General features: G+C 40.9%; 1 protein-coding gene across 1 annotated transcript in view; it reads left to right on the forward strand.

The window, feature by feature from the left end:
- The window catches only part of DGKB (diacylglycerol kinase beta), a 662,201-nt gene that overhangs the window by 103,969 nt on the left and 535,849 nt on the right, over positions 1-22,383 (forward strand). The window contains exons 10-11 of the mRNA XM_077490704.1: positions 8,676-8,764; positions 12,678-12,794. Coding sequence (XP_077346830.1) covers positions 8,676-8,764; positions 12,678-12,794 — 206 coding nt within the window. The remainder of the gene's footprint in view (positions 1-8,675; positions 8,765-12,677; positions 12,795-22,383) is intronic.

Raw genomic sequence — 22,383 nt, forward strand, 5'->3', positions numbered from 1 at the left:
GCCTTTCTCTATGTCTCGGGCCGGCTGGCCTGAGGCTTTGTAACTGAAAAGGTGGGCCCTTGGGGCCTACTGATCCAGGGGTGGTCCTGTGCTGTCTTGCCTGCAGGGAGAAGCCAAGCGACTGGAGGATCCAGGGGAGGACTTTTTCAGGAGAGGACCGAGCAACAAGGCTGGTATCTCAGGAAGAGCCTGGAGACTTAGTTGGAGGACGCATCCCGGGTCACCTATCACAAAGTATCGCCGGATCGGCTGAAAGAAACTGGTACTGTGTGACAACTCTTTAATTTTACAACAAGTTGCTGGTTGTGCTTTCCTGTGGCAGAGGATTGAACAACGATTTAGTTGAATTGACAAGTCTGTGGCAGAGACTTTGTTCGAGCATCCCACCGGCTGCTAGGTCAGTGAAAGAGGCCTAATACCTCTAACCCGCTATTACAAGGTACCTGAATTCCCCTTAAACCTCTATCCCTCTATTGCAAAACTTCATGTTCTTTCAAATAAATCTTTGGAAAAAGGACTAAGTGTCGGAGCTAACCTCTTTAATCCACTCTACAACGAGACCACTAAGATGGACACAGTGAGCAGGTGAAGTAACGGTAAGCCCAAAGAAAACCAGCAGCTCTTTCGGGGGTAAGTGCTACATATATATATATATATATATATATATATATATATATATATATATATATATATATATATATATATATCATGTATATGGCATCATGATAGTGAAACAAAGCTGAACTCTAGCCAGATATAAAAGACACAATTTAATGCAGCTCAGTAACCAGGAATACATCCATGTATGTAACAGTGACTGAATAGTAGTAAATGTAACAGTTGCAGCTACAGGCATCATCCTAGTATATTTTTTTTCTGCTGCCAATGCTCTTAAATGTAAAAGCAATCCTAGCAGCTAAATAGTCTCTGGATTGCTTTTACATGCAGCGGGATGACTGAAGACCAGAACATCCCTGATTATCTCTATGGTCTAAGAAACCGGAAGTGACAAGTATTTTGTCACTTCCGGTTTTGCCAGGATGTAAACAAGCCATTACTGACTTGCGAAAGCATCAGATCAAACCGAGTTTGGTTTGATCAGTTGCTTTTAAAGGTGAGGGAGAAATACATGGGGTCTAATAGACCCCAAATAACTCAATAAACAGTACCCGTCACTGCCCATGCTATCATAAGGGATGTTGCTAATGATAGCAATAAAGTTGATCAACAAAAAAAATGAAAGCGACGGTGTTAGACTTTTAAAGAAATAAAATAAATATTAAAATAAAAAAAAAAATATGTAAACAGTGAGAGCAATAAATACATACAAGTAAGGAATGCCAGACCTCCTGTGTAACTCTAATCTTGTAAATTGTGACAGTTTTTACAGCGTTGCCTATAGAGATTTTTAGGTACCGTAGTTTGGCGCCATTACAAACAAGTATACACAATTATAAAAGTGTGACATGTTAGGCATCTAAATCACAGGAGACTTTTATCCCTCCTTTTCAAAAAATGTTGTGCTAACCAAAGACATTAGTCTTGCGTGCCTAGTTGTACATTTTCTATATTTTGTTTTTGTTTGGCAGAGGTCCACATCAGATTTTGGCCTAACTCAAGGTCTTCTGTATGTGCTCAGTAGTAGTATATTGGACTGTGCTAGCTATAAATAGTAGCGGGATTGGAGAATACAGTTGCCAGCATTTATTGAATACCTGAATATGCTAGTTTAGAAGTTTGGGGTGAGGCAGGTGGATCTAAATGTGTTGCTACCTGACCCAGAGGACTTGTTAAATATGTGGAATTTTTAGGTGTACCTTCCTTAATTGCTGTCCTTTTGGAGTGGTCGGCTTTTGTTTCCAGCATAGTTACATAGTAGGTGAGGTTGAAAAATGACACAAGTCCATCAAGTCCAATCTATGTGAGTGATTATATGTCAGTATTACATTGTATATCCCTGTATGTTGTGGTCGTTCAGGTGCTTATCTAATAGTTTCATGAAACTATCGAGGTCACCCGCTGAGACCACCGCCTGTGGAAGGAAATTCCACATCCTTACTGCTCTTACAGTAAAGAACCTTCTACGTAGTTTAAGGTTAAACCTCTTTTCTTCTAATTCTAATGAGTGGCCACGAGTCTTGTTAAACTCCCTTCTGCAAAAAAGTTGTATCCCTATTGTGGGGTCACCAGTATGAGATTTGTATATTGAAATCATATCCCCTCTCAAGCTTCTCTTCTCCAGAGAGAATAAGTTCAGTGCTCACAACCTTTCCTCATAACTAATATCCTCCAGACCCTTTGTTAGCTTTGTTGCCCTTCTTTGTACTCGCTCCATATTTAATATTAACTCTTAGTATAGTTAGACCAGCCATCATCTTAAACCTCATCTTCTCAAGTAATATATGCATAGGATCCATGCTGGTTAATCACCAGAGGGTGCTCCATTCCCATCCACTACTCCGTACCTATTATTGTGTAAATTGTATCAGGGCCTCCTGGTGAGACTTTAAACTGTGAAATGCATCAGCTACCTCAGAATACTTTTTATATTAACAAGTCTACTGTATTAATCTACATAATCTAATACTGTATCTATATATCACGCACCAGACTGGAGGCTAAGGCAGTGTTCTCAACTCCTCAAGGCACACCAACAGGTCATGTTTTCAGGATTTCCCTCCGATTAAACGGCTGTGGTAATTACTAAGGCGGTGAAACTGATCAAATCACCTTTGCAAAATAATGGAAATTCTGAAAACATGACCTGTTGGGGCACCTTGAGGCCTGGAGTTGAGAAACACTGGGCTAAGGTGATGAGAGGGCTCCCCATGTGGCTTAGTGCAGAGTACCTCTGGAGTTGGTGACAGAGGATACTATGCCCAAAGATGCATGGGTTCAGGTTGCCTGCAGATGAAGTTATGCGGGACACCCTGGAGCAGAGAAGGTGGTCACAGTCAATGATTCTCTGGAGATATTGGCAGATCTTGACAGATGGTTAATCAGAAAGCAATGTCAGAAGCCAGGACGAGGGTCAAACACCGGAAGTTAGAGGCAGGAAGATTAGTCGAGATCAAGCCGGGGCCAAACACAGGATGTCAATCTGGAACAGGCAGAAGCAGGTCGAGTTCAGAGCCAGGAGATAAGCCAGAGCAGGTCAGGGTAAGCTGGGTGTATCGGTAACAGGTAATCACGACAGGAGCACAAGGCACAGGAACACGGGAACACGAAATACAAGGCTGACGATAATCCCACAGTTTGTGAGAGCCACTAGTGTCCTTATATAGGGCAGTAAATACTGGTAATTAGCACTTTTTGCGTACGCACGTTCGCCATCGCGAGCGTACGCTTGCCGTTGCGTGCCAATGGCTAATGCACGAATTAGCGCGGCTATATCGGATATTGGCAAATCTATCAGTTCTTCTCCGGATTCTTCCCTGACACTATATATTCATATATGAATATACATATGTGTGGCTTTGTTAGCAGAGACTAGCGCTTTAGGGACAGATCTATTGAGTTTTTTTTTATATTTTTTGCACTATTGGTCTTATGGATTGAATTGATAAAATTAGTGTAAAATGAAATAATGAGCACTTTAACTTAAAAAGAGGCAGCATGTCCATTTTCTGAGGTTGTGCATGGCACCTAAAAAGTCCCTCTTTGTGTCTCCGTGTTGTCTGTTCGAGTGTTCGGGATGTGGTGCTATTTTACTGTATTAGCCCCCTTTCACACGGGACGGATCAGTAATGATCCGCCCGTGATGATCCGCTCGCTCAGCGGGGATCGCTCCATTGTCCCCGCTGAGCCGGCGGCGGACAGGGCGGTCTCCGCACACTGTGCAGGGACCGCCCTGTCAGCTCTCTTCTCTCCTCTATGGGGATCGGATGAGCACGGACCGTCTGTCCGTGTTCATCCGATCCGCTCTGCAGACGGATAGAAAAATAGGATTTTCCTCCGTCTTCAGAATCGGACAGTTGCGGAGGCGGACAATAGCGGGTGTCTGCGGATGTTCATCCGCAGACACCCGCTATCCCATAGGGATGCATGTATGTCCGTATTTCATCCGCAAACAGATGGATGAAATACGGACATAATGTCTGCATGTGTGAAAGGGGCCTTACTGACTCCTCTTAGTTTAGGAGTTTTAAGATGATGTTTTCATCATTGGGGGCTTTGTACTAACAAACTGTTTTGTTCACACTTCAGCTGTCAGCAATGGTACAAAGCATTGAAAAGTTATTTACAATTGAAAGACTTTTTTTTTTTTTTTTGCGCTTTTTTCTATGTGAAAGGTATAAATATACGTTAAAGGTCTAAATATTAACAAACAAAGCAAACAAAAACAAAGTTTTAATTATTAATACAGGTAGTTTATAAGATAGAGTCCCCCCTTAAATCAGGGTCCCCATCAATGCCCATCCTACGTCAGGATCCCCATCAAAGTCCCCCTTCAATCAGAGTCCCAATCAGAGACACCCTTATATCAGGGCCACCATTAAAGTCCTGCTTACATCAGCGTCCCCATTTATTACAGCAATCTGTCCCTATTTCATTGATAAGATATAAAGTATGTCAAATAAATAATTTTTTTTGTCATAATGAGACATAAAGCTCTATGTCCTTGTAGGCCACATTGCAGTGTGTTAAATTGTGGCAAAAATTGTGGCAATTGGTTTATATTCCTTTTCCCTTCTTCTGGCATAGTAACCCTAAGGCCGCGTACACACGGGTGGATTGTCTGTCCAACTTAGTCCGCTGAACCGTGTTTCAGCGGACAATCCGCTCGTGTGTGGGCTTCAGCGGACTTTTTCAGCGGACAATCTGACGAACAAAGTCTTACGGAATTTCCGTAAGACAGTCCGTTCAAACTTGGTTTTGTCCGTCCAAACTTGGTTTCAGCGGACAGTCCGCTCGTGTGTAGGCAAGTTGGACGGACTAAGTATGGCGCATGCTCAGAAAGGATTTACACGGCCGAAGGTTGCATTGCAGTGTATAGGACGTCGTTTTTCTAGTCCCGTCGTACGTGCTGTACACGTCATTACGCACGCTTTCAGCGGACTCTCTGCTCATCGTGTGTGGTCAAGTCCGTTCATGCTAATTTTGAACGGACTGTCTGTCGGATTGTCTGCCGAACTTAGTTGGGCAGACAATCCGCCCGTGTGTACGCGGCCTTAGTCCTCAAAGCTGTATTCAGTTCTGTACTAGTATCATTACTTTTTAAGTGCTATCCCGTTGCTGTTAGCATTGACTTGGTGAAAGGTCATCTTCTGGTGTCATATTTGACTCTGTGCAGGCCAACACCAGTCTTTGGAGACCATGTGTAGAATATTGGCCTTTGGAGGCTGTGTAATTTTGACCATCTAATCTCAACCAGGGTTCTTTGAACCCTAGGGTTCCCCTAGAGCAGTGATTACCAAACTGTGGCCCAGGGGTCAGATGCGGCCTTTTACTTGCCTTTATCCGGCCCTTGGGACACTATTCCTCCCCCATATACTAGACACTATTCTGCCAACTGACACCAACAATGGGGCACAATTTCTTTCACTGACACCAATAATGGGGCATGATTCTTCCCTAGGAAAACAACGGTGGGGAACTATTCCTTCCCCTTATACCAAATGTGGCAATATTTACTCCCACCAATGCCAGGAAAATGTCCACTCCTACTGCCCGCAGTCCAGCTCCCCTAAAGTTTGGAGAACAATAAACTGGCTCTTTGTGTAGAAAGTTTGGAGACTCCTGCCCTAGAGATTGCTAGAGGTTCCTTGAGAAACTAGCAGTTTCTGAATCCCAGATAAGTTTCCACTGACACCAATGATATTTTAAGCTATTATCTCCTCAATGACCACCAATATAAGGAGCATTCTTCCCAATGACCAACCTAAGGAGCATTCCTCCCAACGACTTTCATCGTAAGGAGCATTCTTCCCACTGATTACCAATGTAAGGAGCATTTTTCCCACCGGACAACCCAGTATTGTACAGTGAGCTATAGATATAATTATTATAAGGGGTTCCTTAACACAGGAAAGTTAATTCAAGGGTTCCTCCATGTTAACAAAGGCTATTCTTATCTGTAAAAGGGAAACAAGTACAACTGTGTGAAACTAAAAAATGCTATTAGAACTTTAGTAAAAACTTCCAAAACTGCCTTTATTAACCAAATGATCATCTATTGGACATAACTTCATATTATGTACATTTAGTGAGATTTTATTTGTCTTAACCAAATTTTTATTGTAACTACAATACTCATCAGTCATTCGTTTTTGTTTTCTTTGCTTAAATAGTTTTACTTACCAAATTTACTTACAATCCAATTTTCTGATTCCCTTAAATCTGATGACCACACTCACCCATTGTAAGAGTTTATAAAAACTTTCTAAATAACATCAAATGCCCACAACTGCCATTTTTAAATAAAGAATCATACAAGGAACATATAACTTCATATTATGTCCATTTAGTGGCATTTTTTAATCTTAACCAAATTTTTATTCCAAGGACAATAGTATACAGTCATTAAAGTTTTTATGTTTTCTTTCCTTATAAATTTTCTCTTACCAAAATTGCTTACAATCCAATTTTCTGATTCCCTTAAAAGCGATGACCCCATTCACCCAGTTTAGTTAAAAGTTTATATAAACTTTCTAAGTAGCATCAAACTCGCTCTTCCCACTTACGATCAGCACAACATGTCTTGTTTTCGAAGTAATGACATTGATACTACAATGTCATATTTTTTTTTTCCTTAATGTGCCTGGAAAATCAAATGTTCGAAGCAGATGGTGTATTCCGGAAAGCAACAAATTGGCGCAATGAAGACATAGTGGTGTTGTTGTAGGTTACAAATGAACTTGTACCGAGTACATGGCATCTATGACAACACTTGCTATCTGGAAATGGACTAATCAGCTATTTAAGGATCAGATAAACCAATAGACGAAGGATCATAAACTCATATGGCTTTTACTTTCTTGCTTGCCAGCTGCTCATAAGCATATATTTTGGAAAATGTAGATATTTTATTAACAAATGACACCAGTCCATTTGGCTGCCATCAATTTGTCTTCAAAGTGCTCATCATTCGGGGGGTCATTTTTTAAAAATTTTACTTGGGAACTAATTGAGTTACACATTTCCTGCCATGCTCTGATAAGGTTTTCTCGTTTTATATGCATAATGTTTCCTGTAATTATCGACCTTCTGAAGCCTACTGAAACAACAGTCCAAGCTGAGATATATTGGTTCTAGTGTGTTGTGTTGTCTGGAAACACTCTCGTGTTCTGTTTGGATTGAAGACCTCTCATATCAGTATTTCGTATTTTTAGATTTTAGGCTAATATATAAAACACAACTTTTTAGTTTACCTTTGTTTTGCTTTGAAAGTCGTGAAATAATTTTACAAAATAACAAACAAATGGTCAATCTTGACTAATCAGCTCAGCTATCCAGTAGTTTGGTGACCGATTATTCACTCAGGCCCTTTTTTTGTTCACATGTGGACCCCATGTTCTGTAGCCAAGTACAGACTTCCCACCCACTTGCTGTTGCCCTCCAGCTGGTCATAAACAGGAACCAATGGGCATCCAGATTTTATTGCACAAGGAATCATGGGATGAGACCTTCTGTAGGCCATCATTCTTTTATAGGAAAGTCCCTAATGGCCAATGAATGGCATCACAGGAGGCAAGAGATCACCATTGGGTCATGTTTTCCCTGCTGAGCAGAAGGCTTGTAAGTTGCACCATGTGGTATACTGGCAATGGCTCCTAAGGACCCCTTTTCCAGTTCACAAGTAAGCAAATTTCTGCAATCAGGATGGTTCGTAATCCTTGGAAAAATATTGATGCACTTGCATCTGCACTTGCCATGTTCTTTAGGCAAGTGCAGACTGCCCACCCACTTGTTGTTGCCTTCCAGCTGGTCAGGAACAAGAACCAATGGGCATCCTCCTGAATTTATTGACTGGCAGTGGCACAAGGAATCATGGGATGAGACCTATTGCCCAAATGAATGCCATCGCAGGGGGCAAGGGATCACCATTGGGTCAGGCTTCCTGTTGAGTTCAAGGCTCATAAATGTCACCATATGATATACTGCCATTTGTTCCCAAGGACCCCTTTTTCCATTCACAAGTAAGCACATTTCTGCTATCAGGCTGGTCCGTAATGTTTGGCAAATATTCATGGATCAGCCTAAGCGTGAATCCTAAGTGATTCACTCATTTTCACATGGGATGAGACCTTCTGTGGGACATCATTCCTTTATAGGAAAGCCCCTAATGGCCAACGAATGGCATCATAGGAGGCAAGGGATCACCATTGGGTTAGGTTTCCTGTTGAGCGGAAAGGCTTGTAAATTGCACCATGTGGTATACTGGCAATTGTTCCCAAGGAACTGAAATTAGGCTTGCATGGTAAACTAAAGGTGGGAATAGTTGAGTATGTAGGTGAGATTACAGGAGAAAAGGCTTCGAGGTAGACAACAAAAGTGTGGCGATGGTGTTTTTCGATGGTATGAATGTGGGGCGATTGTACAGAGATTAATCTTTTTTCTTCCTCTTTATGCTATGCAACAGCAATGAGCATCATTGGTTGATAGAGTGTGTATTACTTTACAATTTGTATATTTTTATTATTATTATACATATGATTTTTTATTTTTTTTTGCAGTTTGCAAATATACTGTCCATGAACGTTGTGTTTCCAGAGCACCCCCATCTTGCATTAAAACCTACGTAAAGTCATTAAAGGACACAAATGTAAGTACCCACTTCAGTTCTGGAGGGTTTTTAACGACCAGGCCGTTATTTGCTTTCTTGGCACTGCACTGCTTTAACTGACAATTGTGCGGTCATGCAACGCTGTACTCAAACAAAATTTATATAATTTTTTGCACACAAATAGAGCTTTCTTTTGGTGGTATTTGATCACCTCTGGGGCTATTTTTTTTGCTTTTTTTATTATATAAATGAAAAAATACCAACAAGTTTGAAAAAAAAAACAATATTTGTTACTTTCTACTATAAAACCTATCCAATAAAAAAAAAATCGAATAAATGTTGTCCAAAATTGATTCTGTTACATTTCTTTGGTAAAAACAAAAAACAAAAAAAAAAAACCCCCAGTAAGTGTATATTGATTGGTTTGTGTGAAAGTTATAGCGTCTACTATGGGACATATACTGGTTGTTATTTATTTATTTATTGCATACTAGTAATGGTGGTGATCAGCGACTTGCAATGGCACTGTGATAATGTGGTGGACAATCTGACACTGGGGGGGGGGGGAATTGACTGCCACTGACATCACCAGTGCCATTATAATATGATGATAATAATATGCCCTGTCACTGTACTTATGTCAATGGGCAAGAAGGGGTTAACATCTAGGGCAGTAAATGAAAAAGCAACAAGGCCCCCTGTCACTGAACACAGCTCTGTATTGTTTACACTCACAGAGCTGTTTTCGGGGAAGATCAGAGCCGATCAATGGGTGCCAGTGATCAATAATTGTGTGGCACCTGGTGATCGGCATGTGCACACCCGTGCGCCCGCCCCCCTACTTGGGAAAGCAGAATGACATGAATATATGTACACTATGTTACCAAAAGTATTGGGAAACCTGCCTTTACACACGCATTAACTTTAATGGCATCCCTGTCTTAGTCCATAGGGTTCAATATTGAGTTGGCCCACCCTTTGCAGCTATAACAGCTTCAACTCTTCTGGGAAGGCCGTCCACAAGATTTAGGAGTGTGTCTATTTGAATGTTTGACCATTCTTCCAGAAGAGCATTTGTGAGGTCAGACACTGATGTGGACAAGAAGGCCTGTCTCCACTCTAATTCTTCCCAAAGGTGCTCTATTGGGTTGCAGGCCAGTCAATTTCCTCCACCCCAAATTTGCTTTGTGCACTGGTCCCAATCATTTGGTAGAGGGGGGAATTATTGTGTTTCCAACTATTTCATGCTCCCAAGTTTGTGGGAACAGTTTGGGGATGTCCCCTTGTCTGCGCACCAGTGCACAAAGCAAGGACCATAAAGACATGGATGAGCAAGTTTGAGGTGGAGGAACTTGACTGGCCTGCACAGAGTCCTGACCTCAACCCAATAGAACACCTTCGGGATGAATTAGAGCGGAGACTGCGAGCCAGGCCTTCTCGTCCACACAAATGCACTTCTGGAAGAATGGTGAAACATTCCCATAGACACACTCCTAAACCTTGTGGACGGCCTTCCCAGAAGAGTTGAAGCTGTTATAGCTGCAAAGGGTGGGTCAACTCAGTATTGAACCCTACGGACTAAGGCCTCGTACACACAATGCAAAAATCAGAAGGGAGAATTTGTAATGCCCCGTACACACGAGCGGACTTTTCAACATCCAAAGTCTGACGGACTGATTCCGTCAGACTATTCGATCGTGTGTGGGCTGCAACGGACTTTTGATTCACCAAAGTCTGACGGACTTTAGAATATGGAACATGCTTCAAATTTTTCCGACGGAACTCCGCCGTACCCGGTCCCTCCGAAAAATTTGCTCGTGTGTATGCTATTCCGACGGACTAAAACCGACGCTAGGGCAGCTATTGGCTACTGGCTATGAACTTCCTTATTCGAGTCCAGTCATACGTCATCACGTTCGAATCCGTCGGAGTTTAGTGTGATTGTGTGTGGCCAAGTCCGCTCAGTCGAAAAGTCCGTCAGAACTCTGTCGGAACTCCGGCAGAACTCCGGCAGAACTCCTTGGGAAGTCTGTCGGACATAAGTCCTCTCGTGTGTACGGGGCTTAAGACGAGCTGTCTGCGGATTTTCGGATCGTTAGTACGGTGTTTTCGACAGCCGATTTAACTTTTTCTTCTGCAGGCTATAAACTTTTTTGTCGGATGTGAAATCAACGTCTGATTTTTGGATGGTCAGTACAGAAATCATCACACAAAATTCGAAAGTACAAACACGCATGCTCGTTTGGAGAACTCGGAGTTCGGTCTTGTAAACTACCTTTGATAATCTAGAATTAACATTCGTGACGCCGCAATTGATGAAATGCTGAAATGCAGCGCACAATTCTCTTCTTTAATGGGATAATAATGAAGCTGCTTTGCTGGTGATACTGATGGCGTTATGACAAATGTATTTTAAAAGGCTTTTGTTTTGTACGATTGGAAAGTCGTGAATCAGCGCTTACCAAACTTCTACTAACGTGAAATTAGCAGAAAGGGCCAAAGAGAAACAAACTTCCTCTTTATACTCTCATAGTACGCCACTACGTTCGTGTTTGTTGTTAAAATACCGTTATTATGGTATTTATATCAATATGTATACTTTTACAAGTATTAGGCCTCATGCACACTGGACGTTTTTGGACGTTTTTACACCAGCTGTTTTTGGCTTTCTACCATCATTAAACTCTTCATCATGTTATCCTATGTGTCCATGCACACAAATGCCACATACACACGTCCGAACTTACCGGCAGACTAGGTCCGACGGTCTTCCCGACGGACTTTCGGCGGAGTTCCGATGGACTTTCTGAACGAACGGACTTGGCCACACACGAATGGACTAAGTCCGTTAGTTTTGAACGTGATGACGCAAACGGGACTAAACAAGGAAGTTAAAAAGCCAGTAGCCAATAGCTGCTCTTTGCATCGTATTTGGTCCATCGGACCAACACACAGACGAACGGTTTTCCCGATTTTAGTCCGTCGGAATTGAGTCTGTCGGATAGATTTGAAGCATGTTCTATTTCTAGGTCCGTCTGATTTATTTTTTCGAAAAATGATCGGACTAGCCCACACATGATCGGATTGTCTGACGGACCTAGTCTGACGGAAAGTCCGGTCGTGTGTATGCGACAATAGGCTGTTATCAGCAGTTTTGGGCAGTGGCGTTTTTGAGCAGTAAAAAAACCCCAAACTAGTGGGTTCTGACAGATGTTTTTCAGCTGTAAAAACGCTCTAACGCTGATAAACGCTGATAAACGTCGACAAACGCTCAAAAACGTTGCTCACCAGCGTTTTTTTATGTTTTTTATCTATTGAAGGAAGAAAAAATGCTAACGCAGAAAAACGCTAAAAAGCGCTAATAAAGGCTAAAAATTTATACTGTAAAAATGTTGAAAAAAGTTGAAAAACTCACTGCAAAGCTACTGGTGTTTTTATAACATTATTATAACATCCAGTGTGCATGAGGCCTAAGAGTCTATATAATTTCACTATATCCATACCTAGAAGATATAAATATATATATTCCACTCAATTATTCTATAAAGATCTAATCCATTCATTCATTTGTTAATATTTGTTAATTGATGAATATTAGATTAAAGAAACTTTCTAAAATTTGTCAAATGACAATTTGCGGATAGTTAGTATGCTAGACAAAATCCTGCACGCGCGCTTTTGACAAAAAAACAGACGCTCGGTCGTACAACAATCAAACTGTGTATGCGAGGCCTTAGACTGCGGTGCCATTAAAGTTCATGTGCGTGTAAAGGCAGATGTCCCAATACTTTTGGTAATATGGTGTAGATGCGTGATTCTGTGCAAGCCGCCCTCCCACTGTTGCACTAAAACTACAGTGCGCAGTTGGCAAGCGGGTATATATGACAAAATGACTTTTCACAGATGAATAAGAAAGATGTGTTTTACAAACTCTCCGCTCTTTCCCGCTCAGATCATGCACCATTTTTGGGTGGAAGGAAACTGCCCGACAAGATGTGAAAAGTGTCACAAAGCCATTAAATGTTATCAAGGCCTCACGGGACTGCACTGCGTCTGGTGTCAGATCACGGTAAGTGGATGTGTTTGTTTGCTCCTAAGAGGTAAAGACTAAAATTATGAAAGCTGCTGCTGTATACTTCAAGATCCACCATGGCAGCCATGTGACTACTAAAGGGGTTCAAGCATGGTGGGGGGGGGGGGGATTTTTGGATATTTATTCAGGCAGAAACAATTGCATTCTAAAAATAATTTTAGACTAATTGATGCAGTTCAAGATTACATTACCTTCTCAGATTGCTATAAGAAAATCTGCAATTCATTTGTTGTAGGGTTGGTTGTTTTAGAATAGCACTAGAGGGTTCTTTACTGTAAGAGCGGCAAAGATGTGGAATTCCCTTCCACAGGCGATGGTCTCAGCGGGGGGCATTGATAGTTTAAAAAAACTATTAGATAAGCACCTGAACGACTGCAACATACAGGGATATACCATGTAATACTGACATATAATCACACACATAGGTTGGACTTGATGGACTTGTGTCTTTTTTCAACCTCACCTACTATGTAACTAGCATTGGCAATCACTTAACCACTTCAGCCCTTTTTCTGCGTCATTTTAACTGAGCTTTCTTTTGGTGGTATTTTATCACCTCTGCAGTTTTTATTTTTTGCGCTATAAACAAAAAAAGACCAACAATTAAAAAAAAAATGTTTTTTTTTTTACATTCTGCTATAATACATATCCAATAAAAAAAAATATAAAAAAAAAAAATGTATTCTTCAGTTTAGGCCAATATAAAAAAAATAATAATAATTTATTCTTAAATTTAGGCCAATATATTACATCACTGGCAGGGAAGGGGTTCACACTAGGGGGCGATCACGGGGTTAAGTGTGTTCCCTGGGAGGTGTTTCTAATTGTGAGGGGGAGGGAGAGAGATCGCTGTTCCTGATGACTAGGAACAGCAGATTTCTCTCTCCTCCCCTGTCAGAACGGTGATCTGTCTGTTTACCTTGACTGATCCACATTCTGGCCCTCTGTGGAACGACTGAGGGTGGCCGGTGGATATCGCGGCTCTGGTGTTGCGCCATGCACGCCTCCTATCGCTTTTAGCTAGTTTATACTTGCTTCAAAACAAGGCTTTGGACAGGCTTTGTTAAAGCTCTCTGGATGCCAGTCAAAGCTCCAGTCACTAAATAAAATGGTTAGCTTACAGTCCTGTTTACACCTTGCTTTTGTTTTGCTTTTGCTGTGGCTTCACTTCAAAAAATTATACTCCATGTCGCTTTAGTGGTGCTTCAAATCGTCTTCAAAGCCTCCATAAAGGTCTATAAAGGTCTATGGTGAAGCCCCACCAAAGCCTCATCAAAGTCCCACGAAGCCTCACTGAAGCCCCACCAAAGTCCACCAAAGGCACACAGAAGCCTCACTGAAGCCTACCAAAGGCCCACTGAAGTCCACTGAAGCCCCAAGAAGCCTCACTGAAACCCCACCAAAGGCTTACTGAAGCCCCAGGAATCCTTACTGAAGCCCACCAAAGGCCCACTGAAGCCCCAAGAAGGCTCAATGAAGCCCCACCAAAGCCCACCAAAGGCCCACTGAAGCCCCAAGAAGCTTCAATGAAGCCCACCAAAGGCCCATTGAAGCCCCAAGAAGCCTCACTAAAACCCCTTCAAAGGCCCATTGAAGCCCCACCGAAGTCTCATTGAAGCCCCATCGAAGCACCAAGCAAAATGTAAACAGGACTGTAAGCTAACCATTTTATTTAGTGACTGGAGCTTTGACTGGTGTTCAGAGATCTTTAACAAAGCCTGTCTGAAGCCTTGTTTTTAAGCAAGTGTAAACTAGCCCTTACACTTGCTTTGGCTTCAACACACATTAAAGCACCTACCGCTTCAACATGCATTTATGATGTGTTTTTGATGTTTCGATGGTGTTTCGATTAAAGCGGTGGTCCAGCTCAAATTTTTTTTTTTAAAGTCAGCAGCTACAAACACTGTAGCTGCTGACTTTTAATAAGCACACTTACCTGTCCAGGGTGCCTGCGATGTCGGCTGCCCAAGGGCCGATCTGTCCATTGGATCGGGTCCCGGGGCCGCCATTCGAACTAAGGGAAACAGGCAGTGGCCTTGCGGGGTCACTGTCCGTTTCCTACTGCGCATGCGCAAGTCACGCGACGCTTTGTGAATGGCTGGCTGTGTTCTGGGACACACACACAGTTCCCAGAATACAGTACGCACCATTACCCAGAAGACAAGGTGAGAAGGAGAAAAATGAAGATCACCGCGGAGTAGGAAGTGGCAGATTATGAAGATCTGCCTAGCAAAAGCCATGTCTGGTAAGTAAAAAAAAAATAATAATCCAGATTTTTAGGAGCATTTTTATGTAATTTTTTTTTATTTTTTAGGATGGACCTCCGCTTTAAGCTTTGGTGATACTTCAGTGAGGCTTCAATGATGCTTCGTGATGCTCTTTTGAAGCTTTGTTGAAGCTTGGCAGGTGCACTGTGTGTGTGGATATCTCATACCTGCAATTTCTCCAAAACAAAGCAAAGCTAAAGCTGAGTTAAAGCCTCTCAAAAGCTTTAGGTGCTTCCCATTTATCACTACCCACTGATTATCAGTACAGCCCCAACAGTGCCCAGCAGTGATGCCAGTGAGTGTTGCCTTTCAGTGCCCACCAGTGCCGCCTATCCATGCCACCTATCAGTACCCATCAGTGCCCATCTGTGCTGTTTAGCAGTGCCCATCTGTGCCGCCTAGCAATGCCCATCAGTGCTGCATATTAGTGCCTCTTCATTAAAGTGGCTGTAAACCATTACAGACCACTTTGACCTACATGTAAGCTTGGATTAACCTGTAGGTCCAAGAAATATCTCCTAAATCTACACGGTTTTGGAGATATTTGCAAAAAGACAGGCACCGCTGTCTACGGCGCATCCCGCTGCTAAAGGCGATATGTTAGTGGCGGCTCCCGTGCGCATGCGCAGCAGTGACGTCATCGCTGCTCCGGTGCTGTGAGTGGCCGGAGCAACGATACCTGGAAGAAGATGGACGCTTCGTGCTACAGGGGACAGCGATGACATTGCTGGCTCCTGTGTCAGGTAAGTGACACATAATGGGCTATTATGCGATGCATAGTAGCCCACAGGGGCGGACTGACAACTCATGGGGCCCCCGAGCAATAGGAGATTATGGGGCCCCCAGGCAATCAGAGATTATGGGGCCACACAGTATACACACACATACACAGTATACAATCAAACAGTATACACAAACATGTTTCTATTGGCTGAGAAGGTACTGGAGAGTTGGGGCAGCTATAATCTCGGGATTTTTAGACCAAAAGGATGTCGGTAAGGGACATTTCAGAGACAGATATAAAAAAAACACAGATTTTTACTGTCCCTGGTTTTACTGAGGCGGGCAACCCTGATGGGGCCCCCTAGTGGCAGTGCCCGAGTGGCCAAATGGTCAGTCCGCCCCTGGTAGCCCATTATGCTTTACCTTTGCAGGGAGACAAAGAGGAATTAAACCCATCAGGGTTTACTTCCTCTTTAATGCCACCTCATCGGCACACATCAGTGAAGGAGAAAAATTACTTATTTACAAAGTTTTATAACCGAAACTGAGAAAAACATCATTTTTTTTCAAATTTTCGGTCTTTTTTTTTTTCATTTTTTTTTTTTTTTTTGCAAAAAATATAAAACCCAGTGGCTTAATCGCCACTGGGTTTTTCCTAATACCAAAAGGAAATCTCCATCCGTCTCAAAATTCTAAAAAAAAAATGTTTTGGTACAGTGTTGGATGACAATTGTCAGGTGCGACAGTGCTGAAAGCTGAAAACCGGCCTGGTATTGGAGCGGTTAAAAAAAAACAAAAAAAACAAAGGTCGGTGGTTAGGCATAAATGGGTAAGATTTTGTATAATAGGTTTAGGTTTTTGGGCTTAGGTTAAGGGCTTATTTTGGGTTGAAAAAAGGTTAGGTTGCAGTTAGAAGTTAAATGTGTCAGAAACCATGAAATCAGGCCGAGACAGAAGAACCGTTAAATCACACTTGTTTAATAATAAAAGTAAAAAGAAGAAACGTAGTCAAAGCATAGCCAAAGTTCCGTAAACGGAATGGATAGTCAGCCAAGCCAGAAGTCAGGGATCAATGTAGTGGAACAGCAAGCAGGATCTGGAGCCAGAAGGGATGTCAGCAAAGCCAGTCTTTAAACAGGAACACAGGAGATAGTCTCTGTGATGTTGACCAAGGCAAAGGCAAAGATCCTCTGGACTGGACGGCTTAAGTAGGCAGGACTGACGAGCAGGATATCATCAACAGCTGAGTAACTGGAGAGAGATGGGAGCTGGCAATTAGCCGACAGCTGAGTGGCCAGCTCAGAGAAGGAAGGGCTGACAAAATGTTAGGACCATGTTAAAGGTTTAGCTTCAGGGTTAGGTTTTAGCTCCAAAGCCCCACACCAAACACTGAAGTGTGAAGTGCAGGCGGTTAACCAAATTGACATATAATACAAAGGTGGTGCCATTGTCTGTAAACCAGCAGCAATCAAGGCAAGTGTTGTTCAGGCAGGGGAAAGGGAAAGGCATCAGACAGCGGGATCCAGACAGTCTGGGATCAAAGGCAAAATAAAAGTAAAGCAGCGTACCAAAGTACCTTAAAGGACCAAGAAGAAACATTTTGAATTTTTTCAGGGAACTGAGCAAAATCTTTATTTGCACATAAATAGGCACAGCCTGTACGGTATAATGGTATAGTGTACTGTAAAAACAAACAAACTTAGTTATGCTGACTACATTAACAAGGGTATTTAATCATTCTAATTATGTTGAGGCAGTATTATCCAAACTGTAAATCTTAAGAAAAAAAATGTTTATTTTATAATTTATATATTTATAAAATGAATGACTTCTTAAGATTGGTTATATTGGTGACTAACTAGTAACAAGACCTTTCTCTTTTCTTCTTATATTGATCTGTTGACTGTAAAAAATTTTTTTCAAATATCATTTTATTCAAACGCAAGAAAGGGTCATGCCACACCATAACATTGCAGACATGACTACATTGGAGGACGCAGCCTCATCAACTGAGTTTTATAAACATTACATTGGTACGATACTGAAGAGTGTAATTGTACATACAATGAAACTAAGATAGCCCACCAATATACAGCCACTGATGGCTACCCTTTCTTCTTTTCTCTTTTTCTGTTAATAATTATTAAGAGTTGACTGTAAATTTTGAGGTAGGGTCAAAGACAAAAAAAAAAAAACATTAAAAGAAGTAAAAAAAAAAATGAAAACCCATATTTATTTTATAATTATTATGTTATAATTATAAAATAAACTTATCTTTTTTTTTTTAAACGGTGTAAAAATAAATAAAATCAAATAAAATAAATAAGATTTTTTTTTTTTTAAAACCCCCCGTCCTGACGAGCTCGCGCGCAGAAGCAAACGCATATGTGAGTAGCGCCCACATTTGAAAATGGTATTCAAACCACACATGTGAGGTATCGCCGCAATCAGTAGAGCGAGAGCAATAATTCCCCCTCTGTAGCGCAAACCATGTAACCTGTAGAATTTTTTTAAATGTCGCTTATGCAGATTTTTGAGGGTAAAAGTTTGAAGTCATTCTACGAGCGGGCGCAATTTTGAAGCGTGACATGTTGGGTATCAATTTACTCGGCGTAACATTATCTTTCACAATTTAAAAACAAATTGGGCTAATTTTACTGTTGTCTTATTTTTTTATTCAAAAAAGTTAATTTTTTCCCAAAAAAGTGCGCTTGTAAGACCGCTCTGCAAATACGGTGTGTGAAAAAAAGTATTGCAATGACCAACATTTTATTCTCTAGGGTATTAGAAAAAAAAAAAACTATATACAATGTTTGGGGGTTCTAACTAATTTTCTAGCAAAAAAAAAACTATTTTAACCACTTGACCACTGGGCACTTAAACACCCTTAATAACCAGACCAATTTTCAGCTTTTGGTGCTCTCACATTTTGAATGACAATTACTCAGTCATGCAACACTGGACCTATATGAAATTTTTGTCCTTTTTTTCACACAAATTGAGCTTTCTTTTGGTGGTATTTAATCACCGCTGGGTTTTTTATTTTTTGTGCTATAAAAGAAAAAATACAGAAAATTCTGTAAAAAAATTAATTTTTCTTCGTTTCTGTTATAAAATTTAGCAGATTAGTAATTTTTTCTTCATAAATTTTGGCCAAAATGTATACCACTACATATCTTTGGTAAAAATAAGTACAAATTGGTGGATATTATTTGGTCTTTGTGAAAGTTATAGAGTCCACAAGCTATGGTGCCAATATCTGAAAATTGATCACACCTGAAGTACTGACGGCCTATTTCAATTCTTGAGACCCTAACATGCCAGAAAAGTACAAATACCCCCCAAATTACCCCTTTTTGGAAAGAAGACATTCCAAGGTATTTAGTAAGAGGCATGATGAGTTTTTTGAAGTTGTCATTTTTTCCCACAATTCTTTGCAAAATCAAGATTTTTTTTACATTTTTTTTTTTCACAAAATTGTCATATTATCAGTTTATTTCTCACACAGCATATGCATACCACAAATTACACCCCAAAACACATTCTGCTATTACTCCTGAGTACGGTGATACCACATGTGTGAGACTTTTACACAGTGTGGCCACATACAGAGGCCCAACATGCATGGAGCATTCTGGAGCACCCAGGACAATTCTGACATTTCTCTCCTACATGTAAAAATCATCATTTATTTGCTAGAAAATTACATAGAATCCCAAAACATTATATATGTTTTTTTAGCAAACACCCTGGAGAATACAATGGTGGTCGTTGCAACTTTTTATCTCGCACGGTATTTGCGCAACAATTTTTCGAATGCTTTTTTTTTGGAAAAAAACAGTTTTGTGCTTAAAAAAAAAAAGCACAGTAAAGTTAGCCCAATTTTTGCATAATGTGAAAGATGAAGTTACACCGAGTAAATAGATACCTAACATGTCACTCTTCAAAATTGCACACGCTCGTGGAATGGCGCCAAACGTCGCTACTTAAAAATCCCCATAGGCGACGATTACATTTTTTTTTTACTGGTTATATGTTTTGAGTTACAGTCACATGTGTGGTTTGAACACCGTTTTCATATGTGGGCGGGACTTACGTATGCGTTCGCTTCTGCATGCGAGCACATGGGGACAGGGGCGCTTTAAAAAAAATAAAATATTTTATTGTTCATTTTACTTTATTTATTTTAGTTTGACATTTTTTTCCCCAAAAATAAATTTTTTGATCACTTTTATTCCTATTACAAGGAATGTAAACATCCCTTGTAATAGGAATATAGCATGACAGGTCCTCTATACAGTGAGATATGGGGTCAATAAGACCCCGCATCTCATCTCTAAGCTGGGAAGCCTGAAAAAAAAAAAAAAGGATTCTGGATTTGATCGTATTGGCGAGTCGGTAGAAGCACCGGAGGGCGGCGGGAGGGGGGGGGTGTCTATGGCTGGGTATTGCAGGGTATCACCGACTATGGCTGGGTATCTCAGAGTATGGCTGGGTATCTCAGAGTATGGCGTTGCAGAGCATTGCAGGATATTGGAGGGTGTTGCAGAGCATTGCAGAGTGTTGCACGGTATTGGCGGGTGTTGCAGAGCATTGCAGAGTGTTGCAGGGTATTGGTGGGTGTTGCAGAGCATTGCAGAGCATTGCAGAGTGTTGCAGGGTATTGGCGGGTGTTGCAGAGCATTGCAGGGTATTGCAGAGTGTTGCAGGGTATTGCAGGGTATTGCAGAGTATTGCAGAGTATTGCAGAGTATTGCAGGGTATTGCAGGGTATTGCAGAGTATTGGCAGGGTATTGCAGAGTATTTGCAGGGAATTGAGGGGTTAATTTTCGGTGAGCAGCGATGTGAGCACTGCAGATGCAGCCCACATCGCTGCTGACACCGATCTCTTCCCCCTCCGCTGTTCCGATCGGTATAACATGACGCCGGTTTGTTTACAAGTGATCACTCTGTCATTTGACGGAGCGATCACGTGGTAAACGGCCGCTATGAGCGTTTACCGTGATCCGTGATGCGCCGGGTCCTGTGGACCCGGCGGTCACGGATGCTCTCGAGTGCGCGCCCCAGGGGGCGCGCAAGAGCGGAATTCTGGGAGGCCGTCATATGACGGCCTCCCAGAGATAAGAAACCGCCCTGTAGCCGTCATTTGGCTATAGGGCGGTTATTAAGTGGTTAAACATTTGAACACCAAGTCTGTAAAAGAGACCTGATCCTTAAAGTGGTTGTAAACCCTTACAAACCACTTTGACCTACAAGTAAGCCTAGATTAAGGCTTACCTGTAGGTCCAAGAAATATCTCCTAAGCCTCCTAAGCCTACATGGTTTAGGAGATATTTACTAAAAGACAGTGACAGCTGTCTACGGCGCATGTCATCGCCGTTAGCAGCGTGCCACTGCTAACAGCGTTATGCCGTTAGTGGCGGCTCCCGCGCGCATGCGCATGAGTGACATCATTGCTGCTCCGGCGCTGTGAGTGGCTGGAGCAGCGATACCCGGAAGAAGATGGACGCTCCGGACTACAGGGGACATCGGTGACATCGCTGGCTCCTGTGTCAGGTAAGTGACACATAATGGGCTACTATGCGATGCATAGTAGCCCATTATGCTTTACCTTTGCAGGGAGACAAAGAGGAAGTAAACCCATCAGGATTTACTTCCTCTTTAAGTGGTTTTAAAACAAGTAAAAAAAAAAAAAACAATATTTATTTTATAATTATTCTGTTATAATTATATAATAAAATAATATTTATAAAATTAATGACTTCCTAAGATTGGTTATATAAGTGGATAACTAATAACAAGACCATTGTCTTTTCTTCTTATATTAATCCGTTGACTGTAAAATTTTGAGGTAAAGACAAAAAAAAAAAAAGGTTAAAACAAGTAAAAAACAAACAAAGAACAGGAATAAAAAAAAGTCCAACAAATTAAAACATATATGTATTTTTGAATTGTTATTTTATAATTCTATAATATAATTATAAAATGAATCACTTCCTAACATTGGTTATATTGGTGGCTAAATAGTAACAAGACCTTTGTTTTTTCTTATATCAATCTGTTGACTGTAAATGTTGAGGAAGGGGACAAAGACAATATATATATATATATATATATATATATATATATATATATATATATATATGTGTGTATATGTATATATATATATATATATATATATATATATATATATATATAAAACAAAAGTAAAAAAATAAAAAAGAAAAGAAGAAGAAAAAAGAAAAAAACGAATTGAGGCAGACTCAATGGGCCACTTTTTTTTCTACCATCACTCTTCTTTGTTTCTATGTTTCTGAAGACATTTTTACAGACCAGTGTCATTGTTGAATTATATAGAATACATAGCTATTTTTCCTTTTATGCCTTATTTTATTCATAGCATCAAAAGAGCCCTGATCATTTAAATATGCAATGATAAATAAATTACATTATACATAATAAACACATAAATACATACAAGATAGGTAAATAGATAGATAGAGAGATAGAGAGATAGATAGTTTTAAAATAATGTTTTGTGTATTATAAGTGTTTTTATGCAGCTCTATACATT

This window comes from Lithobates pipiens, unplaced genomic scaffold (genome assembly GCF_037356315.1).
Source record: "Lithobates pipiens isolate NorthernLeopardFrog02 unplaced genomic scaffold, aLitPip1_a1.2 Scaffold_19, whole genome shotgun sequence".
Taxonomy (NCBI): Eukaryota; Metazoa; Chordata; class Amphibia; order Anura; family Ranidae; genus Lithobates; species Lithobates pipiens.